We start from the raw sequence: 21,642 nt of genomic DNA, 5'->3' as shown, positions 1-21,642 counted from the left end.
TAAACTGCTCCGCAGTATACTTAACAGCCTCACCCTCTTCCTCTTCAATCCCCTTCCCCAATTTTCGCGATGGTGCGAACAATCGCCGATAATCCGACGAGGTTAGATCTCAAAAAGCAGAGATTGTCCTCCATGGAGGAGGCTCCTCCCTCTTGCTTTTGTGGCGCGGTTTATAGAAGATCGGGTCCAGCACGTTTGTCTGATAGTGTACAATTTCAAAGAAAGACAGATCGTATTAAGCAGATTAGATACATTAGACATTGTTAGAAAGAAATTGGAAACAAGAGAAACAAATCCGTACTCATACAGGGTGTAGATTACACATGACAGTTCAAGTCGCCTTCTCCGTTCCACACACACATTTCTCAACAGATACAAACTACTCTCCACCTCCATATTAGATCCCCAAGCTTCTCCCCCACTCCGCCTCCAGACTAGATCACACCATGCTTCCTCCACATTCCGTCACAAATGCGGCTATGTCAACCGAAGAACAGAGCTACTCATCCTCATCAAGCTCCTCGGCGAACAAAATCTCATAACCAGCAATACTCGTATACGGCGGCACCACCGAAACCAGCTCAGAGAGATCAAACCCGTCAGGAGTCAGAGGACACGACGAGTCCGACGAAGCCGTCGAGACGGACGAGCGCGAGGAGCCAGGACAGACATCCCTGCGGCCTCTCACCGGCGACGACAGGGTATCACTGAAATCCCACTCCCAGTCATTATCGGCTTGGCGCTCACGGCGACGGCGGCGCAGGTACTCGGGGTTCCGGCCGGGGAAGACCGGGGCATCGGGGATGAAGGGCAGAGCCAGCAGGGCGAACTGCTCGAGGTGGGCGGCGACGTGGTCGTACAGGCGGTGCGCGGCGGCGTGGGCGTCGAGGTTCCGGATGTAGGCTTCGTCGTTGGCGGGCGGGTCGCCGGCGCGCGGGCCGCAGAAGGGGCACGAGCGGAGCACGGCGGGCGACGGACGGCGCGAGTACCGGCATACGTAGCTCATCTGCGAGGTGGTGTAGTCGTGGGCGTTGATGCCGTGCTGCTCGAACGAGATCTGCGTGTGGAATGTGCGGTTGCGGCATTTCGCCTCCAGGCACTTCCAGGTCGACCCGTGATGCACTTCCATGTGGTACAGCCATTCGTGCTTGTTGCGGAAGGTCTTGGTTGCGGCGCGGCATTCGATGAATACGCAGACGTACGGCTCTAGGTCGTTGAGGACGTGGTTTCTGTTTGTTTATCTCTCTGGGTTAGTGTGGTGCTGTTGTTATCAGGGGAAGGAGATTGGGGGGGGGGGGGGGGATGGTGGACTCGCCTCCATTCGGTGGGCTCGGCGTATTTGGCCGGCAATGTGAACCGACAGTAGGGACACTCGAACCTCTCCTGGCCCGGCGCGAGGGTAGGCGGAGCTGGATGCTGTCCGCTTTCTGCGGCTCGCATCGTCACCCAGAAGGTCGGCGGGTTGAGGTTGTCTCTCAGGATGTTCATCGGGGAGTGGTCGTGGTAGCGCCAGTGATAGTTCAGCGCCCGGCGACGACGGCAGATCATCTCCGCCAGACGGCGATGGAGCAGCTCGTTGCGCACCTGGCATTTCACGCTAATGGCGTGCTTCATCAGCATCTCGAACACCTGGCTGACGTCGGCTTCCCACTCGTCACGCACGACAAACTCGGGGTGTCGGGTCATCAACTCGCTGTGCACGTATGTGCTGGCCCGCGCGAGAACCTCAGTGACGCTGCCGAGCAGCTGAACGACGCAGTACATGTCATTCTGGCACACGGCCAAGACAGCTTTCAACGCATCCTGATTAGGTCCAGCGGCGTCCTTCTTGACTACCTCCTTGGACGTAGTTCCAGACGAAGTAGCCTCGGAAGACAAGCCGGCAGCCTCGACATCGCGTATCTGTTTCTTCGCTATGCAGGACTTAGCACTCATTGTATCCATACATGACACCAGGAGAATCAGAAACTTACCGGAATAAATCTCAAGCAGCAAAGACTCCAGCCCGATGTAGATCGTACAGCGCGCCTCAAGCTTGTTCCGAACAAGATAATCCAGCGACCACTCCACGTTCTCCTTCTCGAAAACGTGATACGCTGCGAGCCACTCCCGGAACTCGATCTGATGGATCCGAAACGAGGTCGTGGTTCTGGCGTACTTGCCGGCGAGCGAGTTGAGCTCCTTACGGCATTTCATCGCCATCTCGGCGAGAGGTGCCAGGCCTGGAGGATCCATGGCTCTTTTCGCCGGGGCTGATCTGCTAGGCAGGGGGATAGTGGAGGGCGAGGGCCCCGGAGAATCTGAAGCACAAGCTGCAGTTAGGGATAGGATGTAGTGAAGAAGATGTGGTTCTCTGGTGAGATGAAGACAGGGATAGATTCAGATGAACAGTGTGTAGGTGAGTAGGTGACTGTGCAATCGAGAGACTGTCTGCTCGGTCTTGTCGGTTATCCTCTTTTGAAGACAGTGCTATCGGCAGGAGACACCGACGAGATCAGAGTCTGAAAGAGTAAAGAGAGAGTGAATGTGAAGAGAGTAGGACGTGAGAATCAAAATCCCACGCAAAGAGCGTGTTAAGAGACTGATTGCGTGTGACCATGCGCTCAATCCATCACATATGTATGTTCGCTTAGCAATCGATTGCGCATGAACGGGGCTGACTCGGACTTGGGAGACAGATTCACCCTCGGCCCTGTCGGCTCAAGTTGTTTTGTACCGATTCTCACAAAATGCATATCGGCATGCCGACGCTGGCAGTGGGTAGTGTGCTGTGAAAGCCGAGCCGTAGTTCAGCCCGATGCATAAACGCACTTTATCTCTCCTTGACCGACTGTGACATTTAGTTGTCTGAGAGAACACGAACATGAATATTTGTCTGTAAGTCGAATTAAGACATTATGCCTGGGAAACAATATGAACATGATTATTCTTCATGTCTAACTGAGTGAGAGATTCACAGACCAAAACCTCCGCTGTCCATACTCCGATGACAAACACAATACGCCAATCCTGTGCAGAAGTAAACATTATGTACAATGCATATGAAGCAAAACCCGGATGCCAGCCAAGCGCTTGTTGTGTCCCTCTCTATAAAAGCTCGTTTTTTTCATCATAGCAGACCCTACCGATGCTCTTCCCGAACCTGGAATTCCTTCTGTACCGTGATAGATAACAGATCCATGGGGCCGGCTTCCTCATCGCTATGCCGGCCTTTCCCTATGCTGTCGAGCTCGAAACGTGCGGACGTTGTCGTTAACATAGCCTCCTCGTCCCGCCGTGCGATCCTTTCGTCTCCCCCTTGTATCTTGCTGAGGATGTTGGGCGCATAACGGACGGCTTTCGGTGGACCGGTGCTTCGTTGCTTTGACTTGACGGGAGTCGGGGTGCCTAGCATGCGATTCATAATGGTTCGGAAAAGCGGTTGTAGGACGGGCAGGCAGGCGCAGAAAATTCCAATGGAGGGCTCGATGCTCGACCAAATGAACACGTCGCCTAAGACCCAGGTAACGTCGACGCCGCTGACAAAGGTAAAGTAGTAGATCCGGATAGCGCTTGCCACGCAGACACTGGAGAGTGGGTGTGTCGTTAGTCGCTATCTCTCGATTCGGAAGGTACCCGGAGACAAAACTTACAATCCGCCTAGAAGGAAAATGCTCAAAATCTGGATCTTCTGCGACAGTCGCAGTTGAAGGCTCCAAATCAGAGGAATGGGCACCAGGAGGATAACGATGTCACCGACCATGTTCGCAACCGCATGGCCAATGTAAAACGCGTATAGATCGTATCTCTCTCTGCCGCCCTTGGGATTCAGGTATTGGGTCCAGTAGTAGGATACGGGTTGGCAGGCCGTCAGAAAGGCAATGGTGCAGCCGACCCAATAGCTCAAAGCCAAGAATATACAAGCCCACATGGTCCATCTCATGCCGAAGATGCGCCGGTAAGACAAGATGATCGACAGTTTGATCAGGGTGACAGTGGTAACGTAGAGGAGGACATTGGCGAATAGGATCTACAATAAGCTCATATTGTCAGTGGTTTGATCCATGCGTATTGTAGAAGGCAGTCCTGACCTTCGCCATTGCTATGATATCGTTCATATTTACCACCCAGATGTGTTTGCCGACGCCATACTTGCCACCTAAGTACAGTTAGTATTTTCGACCGATGAGATTGCCTGAGAGCCACCTACCAACTATAGCACTCGCCATATTTGCCGTGCCTGATAACTGTTCCGGGATATTAGTCGAGGTTTGGGTAGGTACAAGACGTTGGATATGTACCAGTGCTGTGACGATCAACCAATCATCCAAGCCTATGCGAGCCTGCTGTACCTTCGTCCGCGAGAATAACCGAACACTGATGGCGAGAACAGCTAAGGCGTACATCGTCGCGACGATAGCGGTGTTCTTCGATTCATTGTTTGCTGTGAGGTCGATGCCCTGCGGCGGCAGACCGACTGATTCCGACATATCCAGCGCCTTTATTGATCGAACGTGCCCAGAAGCATCGTGGGACGAGAAAATCTGAAATTTATCACGGCGGCGGGACAATCCGGGGGGCCCATCTAGCTTTTGTCTTCGATCCTTCCATCAGGGGCCAGCATAGTGGCTGTTAATATAGAGACCGAACCACATGGCTTGAGGGCATAGTGGGTGAGCCTAGCCCTAACCCATGATGCAATCCTTCAGTAACCCTGGGGCTGATTTGCTCTTTGGTCCATCTGTAAGCCCAGTATTCTAGAATTTACACACGCGATCCAGCCTGTGAGCTTCAATTATGTGTAATGCGTATCCAGCACAGGGGGCCAAAGGCAGTTCTCTGGTTCTTAACATGATCGTAGGCCAGTGGGGGCGCTTTGACAGAACGATCTCCACTCGGTCGGTCATTTTGAGTGTGTCGCGGGAAACTGGCCGAAGTCCGTGTTCCGGTGCGGAACGGCGCACTAACTGCCAGAGATTGATTGTTTTCAGTCAGTTGACTGGTTCTCTAGTTTGAGCCAGTCTGAGAGGAGGGGGAAAAAAGGAGTATTCCAACGGCTGATTCAAGTGCATCCAGAATTTGAGATCAGTGCAGCAGCTCGGTTTGTCCGAGCGAGAATCCCAGTATAGCCATCCGGCCCCCAGCTTAGTTCTTACATGCACCTCACCTCCCACCGTTGAGGCAAAAGGCCCTCTAGATGCATGCATCCTTGCAAGGTTGGAATTGGAATTGTGCGTTCCTCACGCCCCCAAAATCCAAAAATCCCACGTTTTTGACTCAATGCATCCCTCTCGACACGTGGGAAACCCGGTGGCCTGATGACAGCTAGTCAGGCAGTGCGGTTACCCGTGCGCCATGCTTTCAAGCATGATCCTGTCCATATGAAACAGGTTCGCAAGAGACCCACTAGCCACGGAATGTCTCCTAAATAGAGCTTCTGTAGTGCATAGTACAAGCTGATATGTATCCAGCGATGTGAGCGAATGCCGAATCCACGAATGGAACCTCGAGACGTTTATCTTTAAAGCCGGCGATAAAATAGTTGACGTATGCGCTATGCCGAACTTGGCCGACCATTTGCGACAAGCTCTCCATGGTGGCAGGGGGTGTCAACATCCCACTTAGAAGCCAGTGTCGGAGCTTTAGGGTCAATTCACCGGGCACAGCGCGAGAGACCGAGTCAACATGTGACTGATAGATTGCACACTAAGTACTAAGCCGTAGTACTCCGATGGATGCTTGTTCCTTCGGCCGTCACCGGGGAGTTGGTTCTAGAGAGATCGCCATTGGACGAAGGTGACCCTGAAGCTGTGTGTGTCTGTCATATGACTAGTTACCTTCCAGAAATTAACCCCAAACTGGATAGTAGAGAAATTTTGGCTGCAATTGACCAGGATGAAGGTTCGCCGAGTGATCAAAGTACGTCAAGGGAAACTCGGAGAATGGACTTCAAGATGGCGATGGAAATGCTTCCAGAAGCCGAACGGAACGGAAGCACCCACTGTGGACTCATCACTCACTCCCTCCCACACCGCCCGACCCGGTCCGACCAACCCACTCTTTCTTTCTCTCAGTGACAGCTCCGGGTAAATTAAACGGATCTTCTCTCATCCGCAATGAAGGCAACACAGTTCTTCTTTCTTCGCAATCTCGACTCAGTCTAGTTTATTCGAACTGCTTCTCTTTTTACCCCTCCACTCTCTGTGCGAATCATGACCGACCGGTTTCTGGGTCGTCCCAAGCATTCTGCTGCTTGAACTAGCCATCAACCATAAACTTTGTGAGGTTGAGGACGGCCTACCTATGTGACCATCCTAAGATTCCACCGGTCTTCATCCCTTGCAATCTCCGCGCTGTGCTACTTGTGTGCCCGGTCGGTAGTTCCAAGTTTCACTTATGAACGTTTACTGTCGCTTGATTATGTGGATCTTAGTCTAGGTGATCTCCCATGAACGGCCAGGTACAAGACTTGGCTCTACGCGCGTTTTCAAGATGTGCCGGCAATGACTCTCCGGCATTTCATTATCGGGTTCACCCCGGATAGAACTTATTCGGTACCACTCCATATCTGTGCTCGCCTTCTAGGTCATCCAGTATTGACAGGTGGACACGAGCCCTGAATCCTTATGCGAGGCCAGTGCGAGCAAGTAGAAGTCAAGAAGCCCCGGCACTCTTACGCTCAGGCGGCATTGGACGAGCGGAGTGAAGACAAACAAGCTTTCGTTTCAAGAGATGATCTCCACCCTCGCTCACTACTTGGCAGGTTCATCTTCACACGGGTTCTTGATGAATGTATCAGGACCCATTGGCGCAGCGGCACGAATCCCTCAGTGCAAGCGCCAAGTAGCCCTTGAGTTTGAGCTCGAGTCGAGGCTCGCTGGACAGGATAGACCTCACACAGAGCCTTGGGTGTCCTGCAAAACATCTTCGAAGGTCGGTTTGATGGAAGTCTCCCAGTCGTGCTCAGTCTTCAAAGGTTTCAATCCAATCACGAAAGCTTTGTCGGGCGTAGTGCTAGAACTTTTCGCTCGGTTAGATCTTGCTCGTGTTGCAGATGAGGTCTGAGTCTCACTTGGAACCAAAGCACGCCTCCGCATAACTAGCGTCGCCATCGGCGAGTTTTGCCGCGGCCTCCTAAAGACTGATCGATCTCGGCACAGCTGACTTCAAGACGCTCAACTCATACCCTGCCTTGCCTATCCGGTTCGTCACAGCGATCCACTTGTGGGACCCGGTATTGGCGAAGTAGTAGCCATCCCGGCCACTAGAGATCTCTTTGCCTGACAGGATTCTCGCGACCAATGCTACGTAGAGACGGGCGAGATCTTCCACATGGACGTGATCCAGCTGTGCTTCACCGGTATCGAGATGATCGCGTAACCAGTTGCGATTGCATTCCTGATGAGCGTAGGAATCTGGTGTGACTGTTTCTTGAACCATCCGCTACCCCGGCCGTAGACAAGAGGCGGCACGATGATATAAGCCTTAACTCCTAAGCGTTCACCTGTCTGTGTGGCTGTGAGCTCGGCCGTTCTCTGCGCATAGGCTTCATGGGCCTCGCGCATTTGCTCGTATTCGAAGAGATCATTGCCTTGATTGGGAAAATGACCGTAACCCGAAGGGAGACGGCGTAGTAGAGGGGACAGAGATGCAGGTTGTACCGGACAGCTGAAGGGTTCCAATATTATATGTCAGGATGCTCTCCAGTGGGCACAGCGACATGCACGGTCACTCACATGCAAATAATGAACATCCTGCCCAGTGTGCTCTCGCCTCTTGCCAAGACCCTGTATGAAGACCTTGGGCGCAGCAACATGAAAGCCTAACCCGACGTTCACCACGATATCGTGGCTGCTTGCCGCTTGTTCCAGTGCGTCCGCATCATCTCGACCGGTGACAAGGATTGTATGAACGCCTTTACTGGCCAAGACGTCCGCTTGCACTAGATGGCGTACAATGGTCGTGATGGCTTGGTCTGCAGATTGCGATTTGGCGAAGTCTAGTAGCTGATGCAACACGATTCCTCCACTGCCAATATTAACTCGTGTTAGATATCTGTGCGTGGCTCTTCAGGGCTTGAACATACATGAAGCCAGTGGCTCCTGTTAGGAGTATTCTGGTCTGTGCCATTGTAAATTGATCCGCTAGTTACAGCGACACGCGATGAACACCTAGATATTTGGGGATCGCGTGTAAGCTTATACCCTGCTTCGTGGCTGATCACGAGATTACAAATAGAATCTTGATGCATGCGGGCCTTGAAGCAGGGAGTTCCAGCTTGCTCTACAATTATGACATGGTCTTTCACGACACAGTACGATTATTGGCACTACGAGAAGCGGTAGAGAGTGCTTCTAGGCAAAACCATACATACTGTTGCTGGCAATATGAATCCGTCTCTGTATAGCTCTTTCAAGCTTGATGCTGGCCATTGACACTACTTAGTATACACATCAAGTATAGTAGCACGTGACAGGCTGGCTTTCCAGACAATGAACCTGGAAACTGAACCGAAGGTTTGTGACTAGCCGAATGCGGACAGGCGTGGGGGAGCAGTTCCGCTCCGCCCCCGACCGCGCCTGTCTCTTATCAACCACCGATGCCGTTTGATCGGCGTGTCTTGTGCCTATATCCTCATCAATAATATCAGCTCGTTATTTTCTAGTCAACATGAGTGGCTTCAGAGGGGTCATGAAAGAGGGCTGGCACCCTAAAGGCCGGGAAGGAAAGAAGGAAGGTTGGAGGAATGATTTCAAAGGCATCAACCAAGTGGTCCGTCTCAGCTCCCGATGACGCAGGCAGCTGATCTTAGTGCTGACCGATTCTTCTCCGTCCAGGCAGGATGGATGGGTAAAGGAAAGGACAAAGATGAGCGCGAAGAACATGTCGCCGTACCGCTCTCCTCCCTGAAGGATCCAGCCTCCTTTGGCCCGCCCCCCAAACACATCAAATACCACGGCGCCGCAGCGCTTCCCAACGAGCTCACGCCGGATCGCAGAGGACTGGGGGCGCCCTTGTCGCAGGATCAAATCAGCCAACAAAACGTACGACAGCAGGAGGAGGAGCAGGCTCAGAACGAGGAGGCTCAGAAACCAGCGCCCCCTCCTCTACCATATCGAGTGAATCGGACCGGACTAGATACGGCCAACCTACCGCCGCCCCCAGTCAGACGCGTGGGATCCCCTGCGGACTCGGTGACATCTACAAGCTCCAAGCCGAAGCCTAGCGTTCCACCTCGACTCCCTTCTCGAGCCAGCTCGACGTTGTCATCGCAGCCGCCTACTCCGCCTCCCGCCTATTCCACACAACCTCAAACCACCAAACCTCTGGAGGGATTACTGAACCAGAATGCCACTTCTAATCTTTCCCGGGCTGGTGTCTCGGTGCCTGCTCTCGGGATCGGGAGCAACCGCAGCCCTCCAAGTGCTGATTCACCGACGACTACGGCCCCAGTCGGTCAAGCTCCGGTAAACGAGCTGCAGTCCCGCTTCTCCCAGATGAGGACAACATCCTCCTCCCCAGCACCACCCCCGCCGGTACGGGGAAGTACCTACGGTAACGAGTCATCGTCTCTTTCTACTACTCACACACGGAGTGGTTCTGGGTCGGTCCAAGACTTCCGCGAGCGTCATAACGACAAAATTGAGGCCGGCAAACAGAAGCTCAACGGGCTGAATGAGAAATACGGGATATCGCAGCGGGTCAACAAATTCTTCGATGACCAGAAGTCTCCAAAGTCTCAGGTACCCCCGGTGTCGTCTCCTCACCTTGTTGCGCATCGTTCATCATCAAGCGTGGACTCGTTGGGCCAGAGAAAGGCTCCCCCACCACCGCCGCCTCCGAAGAAGGCGGAGATGCGCTCGACGCCTGTTAACAGCGCGGGCTCAGCGCCGCCGCCTGTTCCATTCAACACTAAGCCCCGCTGAGCGGAGGGTGACCCAATCACGTTTATATGTAACATTAGCGGGTTGTTACTGTGCGACGGTGTGCTATGTTGCTGCAAGTATATTTAGCGAATCATGCTGTATGCTGGATAGCGGCGCTTGTCCTTATATTTATCTGTACATAGGTTACTCTAGAAAGCACATCAACAACAGATCCAGTAGCGTCCTAGCTTACTAATCCAATCGAGCATAGTCGATGCAGAGCGGCGATGACGTCTCGGTCGGGTTAACCTCCTTGTATACTGCCATTTTCACCGCCTTCAGCCGTTCGGCGGAACTCAATCAGGAAAGTTTGGATGGTGCAGTGACGGATGAGGTCTCATTGATGTCATTCATTCACGGTTGCCTGGTATTGTTGTTCACGTCAATCGCTGAACTGACATGCGGGGGGAAAGAGCATGATCTTCACTTCCATGGATATTGACCCCCGTCGGCGTCAGTCATGTAAACTACTGACCGTGCTCTTGCGCAATGATCAGCGAATGATCCAATTGAGCCGGACAACCGAGGTGTGAAGTAGAGAAGGAGACCCCGGAGAGTCCTTTTACCCTGATTCTACGTAGTACAGGTGCAGGAAATGCAGGAACGAGAGGGAGGGGGGTGGTGAGGAAGGGTGCCTTAGGCTCTACATTCCTATACTAGCTACAATAGCTTTCATTCTCAGCCCCTTCTCGAACCACGAACACAGTATGGTTGCAGAGCAGAACAAATAAGGTGTGAATCACTGAATATCGGGCTTGGATCACAATCACAAGCATGCCAGGCATCTCCAGAAAAATTATTGTTCAGTTGAAACCGCTGCCTTTGTTGGGCCGAGGCTCTGAAGGGCGACCGATTTCCCAACAAAACGCATCATGGCTCCACTTTAATGCTCTGATCGATGCTCCCATTTGTCGTTATTTGGTTTCCTGCTTGGCTCTGTCCGGCGACAGACCGGAGATGCGATGAATCAAGACTGAATTGATTAAGTTGACTGGCGTTTGACCTTTGCACTGTCTCTCCTCCAAGTTCCACCCGTTGAAAAATAATTGCCTCTTAATGCCCTTCAGGCGCCAACGGCGATCTTCTTCTCTTCTCCTCTCCCTACTTTTGTCTTGGTCTTCATCTCAAAAAACCTTCACCTTTCACGCTGTGAGGATTGACAAGGTTGATCCAACAGTCAAAATAACTGATCCTTTATCGGGACTCTTATCGCGTTGATTGGCGCTTGTCTGTGTGCTATTGCGGGTGTGGTTTTCCACTTAGTACTAGACCTTTTTTCTATCCACTGCTGGAGACCCGGCTTCCTTCCCTTTTTCGGGATCAAGGGCGCGGACCGTTGAGAAAGCTTCCCCGTTTTCCCCATTTTCAGAGCAATTGTATTTGGCTGGAACATAATTACCTGGTCAATCCCTCTCTGTCAAATTCTGCGATACCTCACTTGGTGATTGATCACCCATCATCTGTCTGTCTACTCCGTTGTCGCACCCGATCCCTTCACAATGGTCGACATCACCGTCGACGGCCAGTCGAACCCGGCTGTCATCCGCTTCGGACTCCCTCCTGCTTCTCTCCTACAGTTTCCTCCCAGTGAACTTCCGACGACGCTGCCTGCGCCTCTGACCTCCGAGCCAACCTGGTACCAGCCCTTCAACATCCCTCCCGAGCTATACAACCAGCTTCTGGACGTGCGCGTTCCCATCACTATCGCCAGTGTCTATGCCGTCACTGTCGTCCTGTTGAACCGGGTCAACAAGAGTCGCGGCTACAAGCCCTGGGGTTTCAGTCAAACAAAGCTCTTCAAGCTCTTCGTTATCCTTCACAATGTCTTCCTGGCCATCTATTCCGCATGGACCTTCGCTGGCATGATCCGCGCCTTCCGCAACTCCTGGCCGAGCCAAAATGACCCCAACTATGTCGCCGCCGTCGCAGATACTTTGTGTAAGATCAACGGCCCGCGCGGCTACGGCAACGCCGCCGTCTATGATCCTTCCGTCGAGCGGTGGACCATTCGGAACCCGGAATACAAGTTGTCGGAGACCGGCGTGCCTGACTTCACGGATGTTGGCCGCCTGTGGAACGAAGGCCTGGCCTTCCTTGGATGGATCTTCTACCTGTCCAAGTTCTATGAGGTCTTGGATACCGTGATCATCCTCGCCAAGGGCAAGAAGAGCTCCACGCTGCAGACATACCACCATGCCGGTGCCATGATGTGCATGTGGGCTGGCATTCGCTATGTTGCGCCTCCTATCTGGATCTTCACCCTGGTCAACTCTGGTATTCACGCTCTGATGGTACGTACATCGACGCTCATTTCGTGGTTTGTTCCCATTCGCGCTGACGGATTGTTTCACAGTACACCTACTATACCATCACTGCCCTGCGTATCCGTGTCCCCACCGTGATCAAGAGGTCTTTGACCACCATGCAGATCACTCAGTTCGTCATTGGTTCTGCCATGGCTGCTTCTTATCTTTTCATCAGCTACACGCTTCCTCGCAGCCAGGCTGTTGCTGAAGCTCCCCTTGCGACTGCTCAGGTGGTGGCTGCCGAAGTTGCGGAAGAGGGCTTGGTGCCTTGGATCAAGAAGCTCGCGTTCCGGGCTGCTGGTGCTGAGGGCCTTGCCGAAAACGTGGGTGTTCCTGACAGCCCTGCTGCTCCCGCCGTGCAACCCCATCACGTCGGTCCTATGGTCACCTGCATGGACACCACCGGACAGGCTTTCGCGATCTGGCTCAATGTCGTCTATCTTCTCCCCTTGACGTACCTCTTCGCTCGCTTCTTCGTTCGGTCCTACCTGTACCGTAAAGAGCCAGGTGCTCGCCAGCCCACCAACATCCAGGCTGCGGAGAAGGCTGGTTTGGATGCTCTCAAGGGTCTCAGTCGCGAGATCCGCAAGGCAGTCGAGGTGAACGGCGAGACCAGCGAGAGCACCGAGGATGAGGCTTTGAACCGTGTTCAGGCGCTCCGGTCGCACAACAAGTCTCAGCAGAAGCCGGCGGTCGAGAACTCCCCCATTCGCACCCGCGCCACCACTGCTAAGCAGAAGGCCCGCGCTGTCTCCAGCGACGCGGACTCTGATCAGGGCTTTTCTACTGTCCCATCCAAGAAGGGTGCCAAGAAGACCACCAAGGAGGATCTGCAGGGCCCCCCTGTTGTTGTAGACGCGAAGGACTCCAACCCGTTTGAGGTTCTCGATCGCTCCGCATAGTTCCTGGTCTTCTAGGCCTTTGTGTCTTTTTGAAAAGCTCGTTGATTCCCAGTCTCGCTACTCGCTCAGCGAGCTGGTGCACACCTTCCGAGTTCACCTTCGCATAGGTATCCGCTCATTATAGCTCGTTATCTATGTTGCGGTGTCTCGATGATCAGAATCTATTCCGGTTGGACTTTCCGTTCTGGCCACCCCCGGCCGTCAGGAATGAATCAGGGATCGCGCCCCGATCGACTCGGGCGGCGGACGATTCTCTCCAAGCCTAGCATAGGTCGTCTTGCGGCCCCTTGCCTTGTGGCTGCTTTCGCCCCTTCCTCACACTCAGCTGTATAGTATTTGTGACCGGTGTATTGTTGCAATGGTTGGTTGGGTTGCAGTTCATGGCCATTCGTGTTCATGATACCTTTGTCACATTGCCCTTTGTGATGCTTGTGTTTTTATTGGTGTACATATTGAAGGCGTCATTTGCAGGTGGATTTGGGGCTTTGTCGTTAACAGGAGTCTTAGGATTGGGTGCAGAAAAGTGAAAAGCTATCGTTGAGAAATAAGTAGGATGAAAGCAGATCTATGGAACAATTGAATTATGGTCTGAAGATGAAAGACTCCCTTCTCGCCCTAACTCGACTCATCCAATACTATTTTTGCCCTTCCCTGATTTGGGAGGTGGTCATGTGAACTTGGAAGCTCCCGCTCACTGTTTGCCGAAATCAACTTCTCTTCTTCAGGTTATCGGACTACTCATTCGTCTCATTCAAGGGAGACTTACCAGACGGTTCTGATTCTTAGAGCCCTAATCTCATCGATATCATTCATCTAACATCGTTTGCTTCCTCGTTTCAATCCCACTTTTTGTTTGACCTGCTTCGATTGCAATGATGCGATATCCCGGGCTAAGGGGTGACCATGCTGGGACCGAGGCCCCTTAGTGAAGGGCAGGTCCACACGTCGTAAGACACACTTTACACACTCTGCCCATGCCTGACAAGATATCATCCAGCAATTGAACCGACCGAGCCCGTCTGATTCCGAAAGTCGGCCTACGGTGAAATTGCTAACCGGTGAGGACGATGAATGGAGGAAAAACCCCAGGCTAAACTTCCCCACAGCCGTCTTCCCCCTTCCCCCACACCTTTCATCTCGCTATCCCTCTAGACCCTAGAGCATGCCGCAGAGAAAAAGCTCCTCCGCCTCTTCATTTACCAAGCAGCCGACGAGACAACGCCCTTAGTGCATTGCGTGATCGACTTAATCAACTGCCCATATTAAAAAGCGCTCGCTTGGGCCCAATCGCTTACCGTCTCTTGCCTACGTCAGTGGAGATAAAGTGGACAAATGACAACGTCGGTCCTTGGCTTCTGTTCCTTCTTTTCCAACCTGAGCTTTTTACCAAGTTGAGCTCGGCTGGATTTTTTTATTTTTTCTGCTTGTCAAGGTCTACGCGCCAAAAGTCAATTCTGATGCCTAGCTTCAGACCTGTGGATGATGCCGAAATTTCTCGGACGTGGGGTAGCGGCTTCGCTAGGAACTGGGGTATAAATTGAGGGCCCGTGGTCGCAATCGTTCGAGGGAATCGTCTCTTCTTTCAGAACACCCTTATTCAAAAAACCTGTATTGTCCGCACGGCCAAGTGCATGGTTTGACCATGGCGCGACTATTCTTGCCATTTCTTCTTTTGTTGGCGAACCTAGGTCTGCTCACGGCCGCTCAGAACCAAACTGCAGCGGGGTGGGAGATTTACGACGATGGACTGACCACCGATGTGCAGTGGGATCACTACAGTTTCCATGTTCAGGGTCAACGTATCTTTGTCTTCTCCGGCGAGTTCCATTACTGGCGTATCCCTGTTCCCGGCTTGTGGAGGGATATCCTTGAGAAGATCAAGGCTGCCGGATTCACTGGGTTTTCCATCTACACTAGCTGGGGCTACCACGCCCCGAACAATCAGACAGTCGACTTCTCCACCGGTGCCCACAACATCACCTCGATCTTCGATCTTGCTGATGAGCTCGGTCTGTACATCATCGTCCGGCCCGGACCGTACGTCAACGCGGAGTCCAATGCTGGTGGCCTCCCCTTGTGGTTGACCTCCGGTGAATACGGAACCCTACGAAACAATGATTCTCGCTATACTGAGGCCTGGAAGCCGTATTTCGACGAGGTGTCCGAGATCACCAGTCGCTATCAGGTCACCGATGGTCATAAGACGTTGTGTTACCAGATTGAGAACGAGTATGGCAATCAATGGCTTACCGACCCCAGCGAACGGGTCCCCAATGAGACTGCTATTGGCTACATGGAACTTCTGGAGGCAAGCGCCCGCGACAATGGTATCAAGGTTCCTTTGACTTTCAACGACCCGAACATGAACGCGAAGTCTTGGTCTAGTGACTGGTCCAATGCTGGAGGCAATGTTGACGTTACTGGTGTGGACTCTTATCCTTCGGTGAGTGATTCTTACTGTTGTGAGTGGTCTTATCCAACTGACTTCTTTAGTGCTGGTCTTGTGATGTTAGCGAGTGCACCTCCACCAACGGCGAGTATGTCGCGTACAAGCTGGTCGAATACTACACATATTTCCAAGAGTTCCAACCCAACATGCCTTCATTCATTCCCGAGTTCCAGGGCGGCTCCTACAACCCATGGGCTGGTCCCGAGGGTGGATGCGGCGAGGACACTGGTGCGGACTTTGTCAACCTCTTCTACAGGTGGAACATCGCGCAGCGGGTTACCGCCATGAGCTTGTATATGCTTTATGGAGGCACCAACTGGGGTTCGATTGCTACACCCGTGACCGCGTCTAGCTATGACTACTCGGCGCCGATCTCCGAGGATCGCTCGATCGGCTCCAAGTATTACGAGACCAAGCTGCTGTCGCTGTTCACCAGGAGTGCAGCGGACTTGACCATGACTGACCTCGTCGGAAACGGAACCCAGTACACCGACAACAGCGCTATCGCTGCGTATGAACTGCGGAATCCCGAAAGCAAAGCTGCATTTTACGTGACGCGCCACGCGGATTCCACGTTGGACACGAACGAAGCCTTCAAGCTGCACGTCAACACGTCGGCTGGAAACTTGATCATCCCTCGCACCGGAGGTAAGATCAGACTCAATGGACATCAGTCCAAGATCATCGTCACGGACTTCATCGTTGGCTCGGAGACCCTGCTGTACTCCACCGCTGAGGTGCTCACCTACTCGGTCATTGACAACGAGCCGACTCTTGTACTTTGGGTGCCGACCGGCGAGTCTGGAGAGTTTGCTGTGAAGGGTGCCAAGTCCGGCTCCGTCATCTCCAAGTGTTCGGGCTGCTCTGAGCCGGCCTTCCACCGGCAGGGAGGAAGCCTTGTTGTGAGCTTCACCCAGTCCGCCGGAATGAGTGTACTCAAGATCGATAACAAGCTGCGTGTTGTCCTTCTGGACCGGGCTGCAGCCTATCTGTTCTGGGCTCCTACCTTGACGCAGAACCCTCTCGCCCCTGCCAACGAGACTGGTAAGCAGATTCATCTTGACTGGTATTTATGGTCATACTGACTTGTTTTAGTGCTCATTCATGGTTCTTACCTTGTCCGTTCCGTCAAGGAAGATGGCCACACCCTTGAGATCAAGGGTGATGCGGTCAACACCACGGAGATCGAGGTCTTCGCCTCCAAGAAGATCAAGAATCTGAAATGGAACGGCAAGCAGGTCAAGTCGACCAAGACCGCACACGGCAGTCTGCGAGCTTCTCTGGCTGCACCCAAGGCAGTTAGTCTGCCAGCTTTCACCTCCTGGAAGTCGAACGACAGCTTGCCGGAGCGCAGTGTGTCTTACGATGACACTGGCGCGGCTTGGGTTGGTAAGTGTGCACCATGACGAGAACGTTAGGCAACAGGCTAACGCAGTCCAAGCGGCCGACCACATGGTGACCTACAACCCTCACCCACCTGCTACACTTCCGGTCCTCTACGGTGATGACTACGGTAAGCTCTCTGGCCCTCTGCATGAGAGATAGCCAAGCTCACACAATCACCAGGCTTCCACAACGGCATTCGCCTGTTCCGCGGATACTTCAACAGCTCCGCCTCTGGAGTATTCCTCAACATCCAAGGTGGAAATGCTTTGTAAGTCTAGTCCAGACTCCCTGGAAATATTCTGCTAACCACTGGACCAGCGGCTTCTCCGCCTGGTTGAACGGCCACTTCGTTGGCTCCTACCTCGGCAACGCCACAGTTGAACAAGCCAACAAGACCATCACCTTCCCCGCCGAGTTGCTCTCCACCAACCCCAGCACCAACCCCAACGTGCTCCTCGTTGTCCACGACGACACCGGCCACGACCAGACCACCGGTGTTCTCAACCCCCGCGGTATCCTCGAGGCACGCCTTTTGTCGAACACGTCGACTACCCCGGAATTTACCCACTGGCGCCTGGCTGGTACTGCAGGCGGGGAATCCAACCTCGACCCCGTCCGCGGCGTCTACAATGAAGACGGCCTCTTCGCCGAGCGCGTCGGCTGGCACCTACCCGGCTTCAACGACAGCGCATGGACTGTCTCTGCATCGTCGTCCTCTTCCTCGTCGCTGTCCTTCGCGGGTGCAACGATCAAGTTCTTCCGCACCACCGTGCCCTTGCACATCCCCACGGGTCTGGACGTCTCCATCTCCTTCGTGCTTGGCACCCCCAACGACGCGCCCAGCAATGCCTATCGCGCTCAGCTGTTCGTCAACGGCTACCAGTACGGCCGGTACTACCCGTACATCGGCAACCAGGTCGTCTACCCGGTGCCCGCGGGCGTGCTGAACTACAACGGCGAGAACACGATCGCGGTGGCGGTGTGGGCGCAGACGGAGGCCGGCGCGGGGATCACCGTGGACTGGCGGGTGAATTACGTCGCGGACAGTTCATTGAGTGTGGCGGATCTGGAGACGGAGGAGTTGCGGCCGGGATGGACGGCTGTGCGGGAGAAATACGCTTGATGCGAGTACTTTACTTTTAGCTGTGTGGTTGGTTTGATTTCATGAGCGAGATGATGTATAGAAGTAGAGCTAGCTAGCTAGCTTGATGATGATGAATTTGAATGTATGAAGCCAGGTTTGATCATGGACTATGTATACCAGGCACAGTCCTCTACCCAAGTGTGAACAGCTACAAATTACCCTGCGCTACACCCACACAATCAACTTAGTGAGCATCAAACATACACTCCCTTCATCTGACTGATTCTTTCCACTATATGATCTAGCACATCCCCTGAGGAAACAATCAAGCCAACCAAAATCAAAGCAAAGTTAATGCCCAAGGCAACCCAGTGGAAAAGACAGAAAAAGTGGATCAATCCATCACCCCCTCCATCTCCCCAATCTACAACAACAACAACAACAACAACAGCTGCAGTGATATATCCAGTGGTAGACTAATAAAACATTGCAGAGAGATCCCCCGGGCTCTTTCTTGTACATACCTAGCGGAGAGAAATGCAGATTCTAGTTCGAGTTCCAGTCGCGGCCATCTCTTTTTTTCTTTTTGTGAAGACGTGATGTGGGAGCGTCATTTGGACGTCATATTCTTTTACTATTACTCTTACTCTTACTTGTATTTATCTGGGGTTGGACCTGGTCTGGGGTAATGGACTTGGGTAGGGGGGTAGGAGTGGGGAGGGGGGGGGGGGGGGGGCGCGGAAAGATGGATTTTATTTTTAGGTGGGTGAAAGATGGAGTCTGGTTCTTTTCTTCTTTTATTCTTATTTGGGGTTGTTGGGGGTGGGTTATGGGTTTTAGCTTGAGGGAGGAATGTGAATGGGTTTTGATATTTACTTGTATCCCACTTTTGGGAGGAGCCAGGTCTGCACACCTAATCAAGTGTGTGTGTGACATGCAAGGACGGCGGCCTACCGACCTATCTACTTGCTGGCTAGTATCAGCTAGTTTCCCTATAATGTCTCGACCAATCTATAAGGAACAGACATATCTACAGTCACAGGTCCTCCGGGTTCACTACTCCAGCACAATGCCGAACTACTACCCACAAATTTACAACGACAATAACGAAGTGAACCGAGCAGACAATAAACCGAGAAATCATCAATAAAGTAGTATAAGTCATAGAAGTCATCATCAAGCAGCACAGCCAGCCCCCCCCCCAAAAAAAATCCCTTTTCATAATCAAACAGCAAAAAAAAACAAATACACGTCTGCACCAGCAGCAGCAGCACCCGCAGCACCTAAACCAAGAACCGGAATCCCCTGGAACTCGCCTGGCCAGGCACCTCGCCTCCGCTGATGCCCTCTCCGCGGTCGAGCTTCTTGTTCAGTCGCACGAGGACGAAGCGGAGGGCGGTGGCGGCGAGGATGGCTAGGAAGGCTGTGACGCAGTTGACTGTCATTGCTGTGACTGTGTGGATTGTTAGATATGTGCAAGGCACGAGAAAAGCAGACGGATGACTTACTGTATCGGGGAGCGTCGCTGTCGGGGTACATGTAGCTCGCGTAGATACTGCTGATGTTACTGATACAGTTGATCCCTGCCAGGGCGGCGGCACGCTTGGAGGCCGGTCGAGGCAGCGTGCTCGAGATCCAGCCGAGGGCTACCACGTAGCTGGCGTAGAATGACGGGACCATGAGCATCATGGCGACGTAGCGCGGAGCGACGCTCGTGGTGGCGGCCGCGAGGATGAAGGCCGCCACGGAGATATAGAGCGGGAGGGTGATGTGGAAGTAGCGTTCTCCCGTCCGGTCGGCGTGCCAGGCGTTGGTGAAGGCCGACACGACGGCCAGACAGTAGGGAGGGGCGGTCAGACAGAGCGTCTCGATGTTGCCGTAGTTCAGGGTCTTGACGACCGTGGGGAAGAAGTTGGTGACCGAGGCAGAGGAGACAATGCCAAGAATGAGAAGCATCTGAGAGTTTCTGAATCAGTCTCTGATAAGAGGTAGTTTGAGAGCGGATTGTCTTACCAGCAAGTAGGTCTTGATGTCAGTGAACGCCAGTTTGACACCATGCAGGAAGGTCTGCTGCTCGCTATCGACCCAATCATCCTCGCCGATATCTTCCTCCAGACGCCAAGCAGCCAGCTGCTTCTCCTCCTCAGTGAGCCATCCGGTGGTACGGGGGAAGTTAGGCAGAATGAAGACGGAGGCGAAAGCGACGACGATGGTAATGGCTCCCTCAATAATGAAGAGCCAGCGCCTATTCAGAATCAGTGACGGTACCATCGAGATGACCAAGGATTCTAGCATACCATGACCGAAGACCCATTTTGTGGTCCATGCCATTCGTGATTCCCGCAGCGATGAGACCAGAGAAGGCACCCGAAAGCAGAGAACCAGAGTACAGCGCGGCGGTACGGAAACCCAGTTCCTTGCGGGTATACCAGGCACTCAAGAAGTAAAGACATCCAGGCTGGGAGGGAGTTAGCAGGATCTCCCCAGTTTTTCGAGTGGGAAGCATACAAAATAAGCCGCCTCCACGAAACCCAAAAAGAAGCGAACAACAACCAGGCCCGCATAACTCTGGGCTCCAGCCGTGCACGTCGAGATAATACCCCAAAGCAGCATGGAGCCCGGGAGGTAGAGGGCGGGTTTACCGATCTTGTTGAGCAGCAGATTGGACGGAACTAAACAGTCAGAACCAACTGAATCCCAGCGACATCAACAGCATGAGACACCTACTCTGCATCAACAAGTAACCCACAAACAAAATACTGACACAGGTCTGGTATTGGACTCCGACCAGGTTCAGATCTTCCACGAGACCGGCCAATTTGGCAGCCGCCTAGCAGAGTTATCAGCAAGAGAGCATGGGGACAGCGCGGGAAACCACCCACAATATTGTTCCGGTCCAAGTAGTTGAGGATGTACATGATGATGAGCATGGGCAGTAAACGCAGGTCGATCTTGCGGACGAGAGCCCGTTCGGCCTTCTCCCGCTCCTCGGGCGACAGACTGGCGACATAGGCGGGGGCCTCTTTCTGGGGATTGGGCTTGTCGGCGTTGGCCACGGCGTCGGGAACGATCTCGACGTTGTCAACATGGCTCTTGTCGAGGTCCCGCTCGGGATCGTAGGAGGTCCGAGGAGACATGTTGTCTCTCTAGTGGAGGAAGAGGGCCTGTTGAAGGGCGAGGATGGGATGAGTGGATGTATATGAATTGGCCGCGGGGGTGTATAGAAGGACCAGAATCCCAGAAAGTATGGTCACTTAGTGAGAGAGGAATGAGAGAGAAACTTCAATTCAAGAGAAAAAAAAGAAAGCAAGGGGAGAAGTAGAAAAGCCGGGGGGAAACCAGAGTAGAGCCAAGTCGGGATGCAGAAAAGACTTAAGTATAAGCGAACGGGCCAGCAAAAACCGGGATGAATTTTTGGGGTGACCCCAGACTGAAGAAAATGGAGGAGAAAAAGAGGGTCCCGTCTGGGGGACGGAATTGCCCGTGGAGAACACGCCACCCCGATTCGGCATCACTGCATACATTCCATGGAGAGACGGGCGTGGGGGTTACCGAAGAGATTCCGAAGGGGAAAAAAGGAAAAGAATGGAGAGAGAGAGAGAGAGAGAGA

The 21,642-nt window shown here is 53.1% G+C and overlaps 7 protein-coding genes across 7 annotated transcripts; 3 read left to right on the top strand and 4 right to left on the bottom strand.

The window, feature by feature from the left end:
• Positions 1–499: 499 nt before the first annotated feature.
• On the bottom strand, positions 500–2,235 carry BO97DRAFT_452950 (uncharacterized protein; the record flags this gene model as incomplete). The annotated part of the gene is made up of 3 exons (XM_025699051.1): positions 500–1,229; positions 1,379–1,913; positions 1,974–2,235. 3 exons carry the CDS (start codon positions 2,233–2,235, stop codon positions 500–502), a joined length of 1,527 nt encoding a protein of 508 aa, XP_025556110.1.
• Positions 2,236–3,121: 886 nt separating this feature from the next.
• Positions 3,122–4,469, bottom strand: BO97DRAFT_430988 (integral membrane protein Pth11-like protein; the record flags this gene model as incomplete). The annotated part of the gene is made up of 5 exons (XM_025697471.1): positions 3,122–3,566; positions 3,633–4,009; positions 4,071–4,138; positions 4,190–4,226; positions 4,281–4,469. 5 exons carry the CDS (start codon positions 4,467–4,469, stop codon positions 3,122–3,124), a joined length of 1,116 nt encoding a protein of 371 aa, XP_025556109.1.
• A 2,694-nt stretch (positions 4,470–7,163) lies between these two features.
• Positions 7,164–8,126, bottom strand: BO97DRAFT_79967 (uncharacterized protein). Its single transcript, XM_025701075.1, has 3 exons — positions 8,066–8,126; positions 7,716–8,007; positions 7,164–7,647 (listed from the first exon to the last, which is right to left on the bottom strand). Exons 2-3 carry the CDS (start codon positions 7,793–7,795, stop codon positions 7,284–7,286), a joined length of 444 nt encoding a protein of 147 aa, XP_025556108.1. The 5' UTR covers positions 7,796–8,007; positions 8,066–8,126; the 3' UTR covers positions 7,164–7,283.
• Positions 8,127–8,583: 457 nt separating this feature from the next.
• BO97DRAFT_474918 (uncharacterized protein) lies at positions 8,584–10,076 on the top strand. Its single transcript, XM_025700366.1, has 2 exons — positions 8,584–8,751; positions 8,817–10,076. Exons 1-2 carry the CDS (start codon positions 8,650–8,652, stop codon positions 9,903–9,905), a joined length of 1,191 nt encoding a protein of 396 aa, XP_025556107.1. The 5' UTR covers positions 8,584–8,649; the 3' UTR covers positions 9,906–10,076.
• A 1,328-nt stretch (positions 10,077–11,404) lies between these two features.
• BO97DRAFT_430986 (elongation of very long chain fatty acids protein) lies at positions 11,405–13,113 on the top strand (the record flags this gene model as incomplete). Its single annotated transcript, XM_025697470.1, has 2 exons — positions 11,405–12,196; positions 12,259–13,113. 2 exons carry the CDS (start codon positions 11,405–11,407, stop codon positions 13,111–13,113), a joined length of 1,647 nt encoding a protein of 548 aa, XP_025556106.1.
• Positions 13,114–14,755: 1,642 nt separating this feature from the next.
• BO97DRAFT_420334 (glycoside hydrolase family 35 protein) lies at positions 14,756–18,071 on the top strand (the record flags this gene model as incomplete). The annotated part of the gene is made up of 6 exons (XM_025696645.1): positions 14,756–15,556; positions 15,607–16,606; positions 16,658–16,951; positions 17,004–17,075; positions 17,129–17,216; positions 17,267–18,071. The coding sequence occupies 6 exons, from the start codon at positions 14,756–14,758 to the stop codon at positions 18,069–18,071; spliced, it is 3,060 nt and encodes a 1,019-aa protein (XP_025556105.1).
• A 1,093-nt stretch (positions 18,072–19,164) lies between these two features.
• On the bottom strand, positions 19,165–21,617 carry BO97DRAFT_382100 (putative MFS transporter). The gene is made up of 7 exons (XM_025693279.1): positions 20,915–21,617; positions 20,760–20,862; positions 20,541–20,704; positions 20,330–20,490; positions 20,046–20,277; positions 19,541–19,988; positions 19,165–19,485 (listed from the first exon to the last, which is right to left on the bottom strand). The coding sequence occupies exons 1-7, from the start codon at positions 21,167–21,169 to the stop codon at positions 19,316–19,318; spliced, it is 1,533 nt and encodes a 510-aa protein (XP_025556104.1). The 5' UTR covers positions 21,170–21,617; the 3' UTR covers positions 19,165–19,315.
• Between the last annotated feature and the right edge of the window lie 25 nt (positions 21,618–21,642).

The sequence above is a fragment of the Aspergillus homomorphus genome (genome assembly GCF_003184865.1).
Source record: "Aspergillus homomorphus CBS 101889 unplaced genomic scaffold BO97scaffold_2, whole genome shotgun sequence".
NCBI classification, from domain to species: Eukaryota; Fungi; Ascomycota; class Eurotiomycetes; order Eurotiales; family Aspergillaceae; genus Aspergillus; species Aspergillus homomorphus.
The sequence above is the reverse complement of the archived record's forward strand: the minus strand, read 5'-3'. Positions and strand labels throughout refer to the sequence as shown.